The 7,500-nt window shown below is 42.8% G+C and overlaps 1 protein-coding gene across 1 annotated transcript in view; it reads right to left on the reverse strand.

The window, feature by feature from the left end:
• The window catches only part of cfap58 (cilia and flagella associated protein 58), a 99,386-nt gene that overhangs the window by 28,346 nt on the left and 63,540 nt on the right, over positions 1-7,500 (reverse strand). The window contains exon 12 of the mRNA XM_062534128.1: positions 5,016-5,156. Coding sequence (XP_062390112.1) covers positions 5,016-5,156 — 141 coding nt within the window. The remainder of the gene's footprint in view (positions 1-5,015; positions 5,157-7,500) is intronic.

Genomic DNA, 7,500 nt, shown 5'->3' on the forward strand with positions numbered 1-7,500 from the left:
TCAAATAATCCCCGAATGACGGAACGGGGCGAAGACACTTCAAAGCCGGTTTGCCGTCGCCGTTAATTTACATCAATAAAACCATCAACAAATAAAGATGAAAAAGAGAAATTGGTCGATAAACGAAGACAGCAGCTGGGTTGTTTCTGACTACATGAAAGAGGACAAGGGATGGTGGAGAAACTTGTCGGTCTTTGATGAGGGTTGAGACTCAGATAAAAGACTGATTTGCCTTTTATTTCTCTTTTTTTTATTATTCCACTACAGCATTTTTGACAGGGAAGAAACAAAGTGAGGTTAGGAGGCTGAAACATATCGTGTTGTTGACAGCTGCACATCTTTTGGCGTGTGATTCAAAGTTTGTCCTCTTTGTTTTCACCTCATCACATCATTTTACACAGAATATTTCACAGAATACACTACATAAAAAACAATAAGAACACACACACGCACACACAGACACACAGGCACACACACACACACACACACACACACACACACACACACACACACACACACACACACACACACACACACACACACACACACACACACACACACACACACTCACACCCTCGGCGATGTCTTGGAGAGTCCTCAGTGTGTGCCATCGACTCATCTCCTGGCTGGCTGCTAATTATTACACGTCCTCAGCACTCCCACTCGCTCCCTCAAGGGCCCCAGTGAGACAACGCCTGTCAGCACACATTTGCTTACTAAGAGGGCAGAGGCAGTCTCTCTCTCTCTCTCTATCTCTCTATCTCTCTCTCTCTCTCTCTCTATCTCTCTCTCTCTCTCTCTCTCTGTGTGTGTGTGTGTGTGAGAGAGAAAGAATGATAGAGTGCATGTGTGTCTGTATCTGTATTTCTAGGTGGATGTGCATGCATGTCCACAAGTACATTATGTCTGCATCTGTGTGTGTGTGTGTGTTTGTGTGTGCGTGCGTGCGTGCATTCGTGCGTGCGTGCATGTGTGTGTGCAACTGTAAGAAAGAATGATAGAGTGCATGTGTGTCTATATATCTCGAAGTGGGTGTGCGTGCATGTACACACATATGTTTGCATATGTGTGTGTGTGTGTGTGTGTGTGTGTGTGTGTGTGTGTGTGTTTGTATGACTGTGAGAAAGAATGATAGAGCGCATGTCTGTCTATATCTGTATCTCTAGATGGGTGTGTGCATGCATGTACACACATATGTATATGCTATGTGCGTGTGTGCGTGTGTGTGTCTGGAGGGCTCTCTGGACAGCAGAACGGAGGACAAACGCCAGTGTCCTTCATCTGAGAGGGTTTGTCTGGCAGCTAGGGCCAGAGGGAGCAGGGAGTGCTCTTGGTGTGTGTGTGTGTGTGTGTGTGTGTGTGTGTGTGTGTGTGTGTGTGTGTGTGTGTGTGTGTGTGTGTGTGTGTGTGTGTGTGTGCGTTTGTATGTATTTGTCATGTCAATCACAGCACCAGCTCCCCTTACACACTGACCACATCATCTCCCTCCCTTCTCTCTCTCTCTCTCCTATATCCCCTCTTTCTTTCTCTCTCTTCTCTTTAACTCCTCCTCCTTTACAATAATGTGGACATCTCTCTATCTTTCTATCTCTCTGTCCACTCTTCTCTCGCTTGCCATCTCAGTCTCTACCTGGCTGCTCTTCCACAGAACAAAAGTGGATATCTCCCTATCTGCCCTCTCTTGATATGTGTGAGTCACTTTGCTATTCCTCTTTTAGTAGCCTACTTGTGCTTTTGTATTATTCCATAGAACACAGATGGGCAACAGGCCATCCACAAGTGAAATTCAGATTTTGATAATGCGGTTTTTTGCGTCTGCAAATGGCAGTACATTCTTTAAACTAATGTGTTGTCCCCATCTGGACACAGAGATGTGTTGAAAAGCAAGGCAAATTGTGTTGTTTGCAAAGCAAATTCTGTTATTTTCAACATATACTGTGTAACAAATGAAAAAAGGAAACAACACAAACTGTGCTGTCCCTATCTGGACATAGAGATGTGTTAAAAACAACACAAGTTTTGTTATTTTCAAAACATTGTGAAGCAAATAAAAAAAGGAAACAACACAAACTGTGTTTTCCTACAGAGAAGTGCTAAAAAAACAAGCCCAGTTGTGTTGTTTTCAACACATTCGTTTAAAGAGTGTAGGACTGCCGGACCTATTCATCTGTCATTCCGATCGCGTAATGCAGCCCTCGAAAATAATGTGATGTTATTGATCAAATGTCCAGGTGCATTGAAATCCTCTGTGTGTGTATCATGATCAAGGAGCCTTCACAGTCGACTTTGCATGCGCCGTGTGCATTATGAATGGGCCGCAGAGAGAAGTGAAAGAAGACGTCCACCGTTTCAGAGCTGGCCAACGTTGCTGTTTGGGTCATTCCGAGTCAAATCAGATTGAAATCACGGAAATGTTCATAACATTCACAAATAAAGACATATAGTAATTAAACTTGTATACCTATCTATGCATATCTATCTATGGTACAACATTAGCGCTTGAAACATTTTACAGACCTTGGGTTTGGGACCGACCCATTGACTCAACTCTAACTGACGTTGCTGTTTGGGTCATTCCGTGTCATATCAGATCAAATTCAGGAAAATGCTCATAACATTCATAAATAAAGACACATAGCAATTACATGTTTTATACCTTTGTATATCTATGCATATTTATCTATGGTACATCATTGGCACTTTAAACAGAAACATTTTACAGACCTTGGTTTTGAGACCTACTCATTGCCTGAACAAAAACAACTCTAGAACTGATTTGACACGGAATGAACCATTGATGATGAGGAATCTTCAGCTATAGGGATGATCTGTCTCGGCCACGCAAGCATCAGGTCTTCTCACTACATTAATTTCCCACATACTGTATAAGCCGCATTGTGTATAAGCCGCAGGACAGTGTTTTGTGCAAGTTAAAAGAAACCAAACCATATTAACACCATATTAACTGCCCCTCTGTATTAACCTCATAGTTGAAGAAATTTAGCAAAATCAATGTATAAGCCACGGCTAATCGTCAGGAAATTACGGTATGCACGACTGGTAGTAGTAGAGAAGTACTGTAGTAGTAGAAGAGTACTTGGACACCTCACTCTTGCCTTCAAACCAGCTCCTGTGCCGCTTCTTTCCTCATAGTTTCGCAGGTATTTGACGGGGAGAGCCCTCGCTTGAGCCTGCGTTTCAACTGCGCCATTGCTTTTTATAGATCCCTTGGGGCGCCATGCAAAACTAATCTAAACTATCTAAAACTGACTAAAAATAACTAATAACTGAATGAAAAGCATCAGTTGATAGAACGCCACAGTGTAACATGGCAAAGGAGAAAAAAAAAAAAAAATTGAAAAAGGAAAAAAAAAAATAGAAATATTAAAAAAAAAAGAGAGAGAGCTGCTGTACCAGGCTGCCACTCGACATCATCACCATAGCAACTACTTTTCAATAGAAAGCAAAATAATGGCGACAGGTCATTCTCAGAAAAGAGGTATGCTGCTTACAATAGCATATCAGCCTATTAGGATAATTTATGCCTGCTATTGTTACTATAATGTAGACTCTGCATCGTAGAGGAAGAGTTAGCTTTTTGCTAACCATTTGTGTAAAGCAGAAGACCGAGGAGGACTCGTGAATATTCAAGAACATTTGGGTAAAAGAGAACTATGATGAAAAAAACATTGAGAATCAACGCTTACTGTATATCTTCCGGTTTGGAATCACATTTTCACGTAGCAGGCTATCTATAGTCTCTAGTGTGTCTCTGGATACTTAGATTAATTCATGTTCTAGCCTGCCATCTATTGGCTGAGGGAAACATTGGCCCGCTGCCTAAATTACTTGCTGACTTACTTGCTATAGTAGCACACGCTTATAAATATACTGACTGCTCACACCTTCTGAGACACACTCTGGATACGCACACAGATATGTGTGAGAGCAAGCACAAGCACGCACACGCACGCACACACACACACACACACACACACACACACACACACACACACACACACACACACACACACACACACACACACACACACACATTCACACACACACACACACACAAGGATGTGCAAATGCAGAGGTGACTACGTTGATTAAGCTCAACTACAAAAAAATGACAATGATTATTATGAGAACTGTGAAGAGAGAGGTGCATTTGGTTTCCAAATGTCTGGATCCAGACGCGCTCTCAGCCAGCTATTGTCGAGTCATCACAGCCTGCAAGTGGGTCTCATTTGAACACAGACACGCATACACACACACACACACACACACACACACACACACACACTCATGCATGACACACACACGCACACACACACACACGCACACACACACACGCGCGCACACGCGCACACTCGCACACTCGCACACACACACACGCACACACACACACACGCACACACACACACACACACACACACACACACACACACACACACACACACACACACACACACACATTCACACACACACACACACACACACACACACACATATTCACACACACACACACACACACACACACACACACACACACACAGAGAAAGAGAGCAAGGCCTCCGAGGCCCCTCTGCTCAGTCTGTGTTCTAATGAGGTTGGAGTGTGAGGCTCCCTGCTTTTATCTGACAAATAGAGAGAGAGAGAGAGAGAGAGAGAGAGAGAGAGAGAGAGAGAGAGAGAGAGAGAGAGAGAGAGAGAGAGAGAGAGAGAGAGAATGACATGGAAAGAAATGACCGGGAAGAGAGCCCAAGAGAAAGAGGAGAAGAGAAAGATAGATAGATAATGAAAAAGCAGAGGGGTGAAAAAAGAGGAGACAGCCCGATGGAAACAAAGTCAGACAGGGAGAAAAAGAGGCAAAGAGAGACAACAGAGACAATGAAAGAGAGGGCAAAGAAAAGCAAGGGAGAGAGAGAGAAAATGAAAGCGAGCGGCGGAGGGAAGGCGAGAGAAAGAGAGCGAGAGAGCGAGCGAGCGCGCCCTCTTTGCCCCGGCTCTACCTGGTCTAATTCTTTCTTCTGTCGGAGCCTCTCAGCGTCAGCGTCGGCTATGATCTTGAGCAGCTTGCGCTCCTCGGCCTCCTGGTTGTCGATGAACTGCTTCGTCTCCTGGGCCTGCTGCTTCAGCTTCTGCAGCTCCGCCTGGAGAGGAGAGAGGGAGAGAGGGAGGGAGAGGGAGAGAGAGAGGGAGAGAGAGAGGGAGAGAGAGGGGGAGAGAGGGAGAGAGAGAGAGAGAGAGAGAGAGAGAGAGAGAGAGAGAGGGAGGGAGAAAGAGAGAGAGGGAGGGGGGCGAGAGAATTCTGATTATCAAACACTTTCTATTTGAAACCATTAGGATCATTAAAAAATATTCAAAAATCAACGGGACAAATTAATGAATGAAACATCAGCCAACACATGTTCATACACATAACCCAGCAGCATTTTAAGATTAAAAAGAGGCTAAGACCAACTGCCATTGAATCAGAATGTCTATTTTCCAAAGAGAGAGAAGGAGAGAGAGGGAAAGAGAGAGACAGAGAGCAAATGACTCATGACTGTAATATAGTAGACAGAAAACATTCTTAACAATCTGTTAAAACCTGTGTGAAGTTGAAACTGTACAAGATAACCACATTGAACAGCCATGAATATGTCAGTGAATTCTAAAAATGAAATGTATCAGAGAGTTGCACTACAAGCCAATTTATTTTTGAGCAATCCAAAACTAAAAAAAATATACATAAAATATTGCTTATGGAGAGTGAAATAAAACCAGCCAACATCATCAAAGAAAACTACAGCAAAAAAAAAAGTCAAGAATATAAACACGACTGAAAAAAAACCATTATAAAACGAGAGGAAATTGAAATCTCCACTGACCAAAATCATTTCTCTGAAAAAAATAAATAAATGGACTAACCTGAGCCTAAAACGAATTCAAGAGACAACTCTACGAGACAGAGAAACATAGAGGACCTACTGTATTTTTTGAAATATTTGCAGCCAATTGGTCACCCCTTAACCTTACAGTTGGCAAGCAAATTTTTAAGCAAAAATTGGAGTATGAACTCAGACTGGGAGAAATGGCCGACATACTCAGACTAGAAGCTGAAAAAGACACCTTGACCTGACATTCTCTGAAATACACAGCTCGAGTACAGCACCCCTGGGCTGCAAAAAGGTCCTCTTTAAAACTTTTCAATCTTGTTCTACAATCTGGCTGCGTTCCCGAGGTCTGCAACCAGGGGGCTGAGATCCCCAATCTTTAAGAATGGAGACAAAAGGGTCTGATAATAACCACCGAGGTCTCTGTGTGAACTGGAACCTGGGGAGGGTTTTCTGCTTTGTTCCAAATGCCTGTCAACGGGCCTTTCTTGTTGAATGCAGCGTCTTTAGAAAAAGTCAAAACTCTATTTTACTTTCTTTTTACAAAGTGGTTTAGGGAGCAAAATATACAATATTTATATGGACACCAGAGGTGATGTGAAAAGTGACAACATACAATACTTCACTCAATGCCATGGGGAGAGACAGAGTCCTCCTCCTCAGCTCGATAAGTACATTCATCAGTTAGAGGTGTTATTGGAAAAACTCTACAGCTCCAGGACTCACACTATTTAATAAAGAAGCTAAAGTACCTCCTCTATGAGGAGGACCTATTGAACCTGGATCTGCTGGGGCGATTCTGTGAGAACTGGGCTACCAAGAGACCACTTATGTGCACTTCATAACACTTCTCTTTCATTGTGCTGTTACATTGCAAATGAGTAGAAAAACAGAGACTTTTTTCTTTAAGGAGACTTTTATTTTGAAGAGGAAGTGGGGGCTTTACAGTTCTCATGTTAACCAGGAAGTGCAGAGTTATCATTGTGCAAAATTAAATAAATAAATAAAAAGAGCCCAGTATCTTAACAAGCTCACATAAAATGTAACACAAGATTTCTATTTAGCGAATATCATGGATATTCTGGGCCCTGATTTAAATGTCGGGCAAAGTACAATATCTAAAGTCTAACTGAAGCTTGCTTTACTAACTACTGCACGTAAAATCCATTTACAAATGTAATACTATGAGAAAGATCCTAAACACAAACATCAATGGATCAGCTAAACGCTTAGACTGGAGACCAAACTCTCTTCACAGAGATCCATTTGCAAACGCTTATTTCCTGGTTGGTGGATGCTTGTCTGAAGTTTGAAGTCATTGGAGTTCAATCACTAATGTTTGTCAACGACGTATGTCAACCACGGGGGACGCAACGATAACGACAGGCTTAAAACTTAACCGTAATCGCTCTCGGAAGCGCCCTCTGTTCGCTGATTGGGCAGAGGTACACTTGCCAGAGTAAACGAAAGTGGATGAAGGGGTGCCTCTCAACATCTCTCCTCGATCCACGATGCTCGATCCTCGTGGTGTTCCCACTGATCTACAGTATAATTAACACTGGATACTAGACTATCCCATTGTTGCCGCCCCATCATTCTTTATGTAGATCAGTGAGGA

Source organism: Sardina pilchardus, chromosome 1, assembly GCF_963854185.1.
Source record: "Sardina pilchardus chromosome 1, fSarPil1.1, whole genome shotgun sequence".
In the NCBI taxonomy this organism is placed as follows: Eukaryota; Metazoa; Chordata; class Actinopteri; order Clupeiformes; family Clupeidae; genus Sardina; species Sardina pilchardus.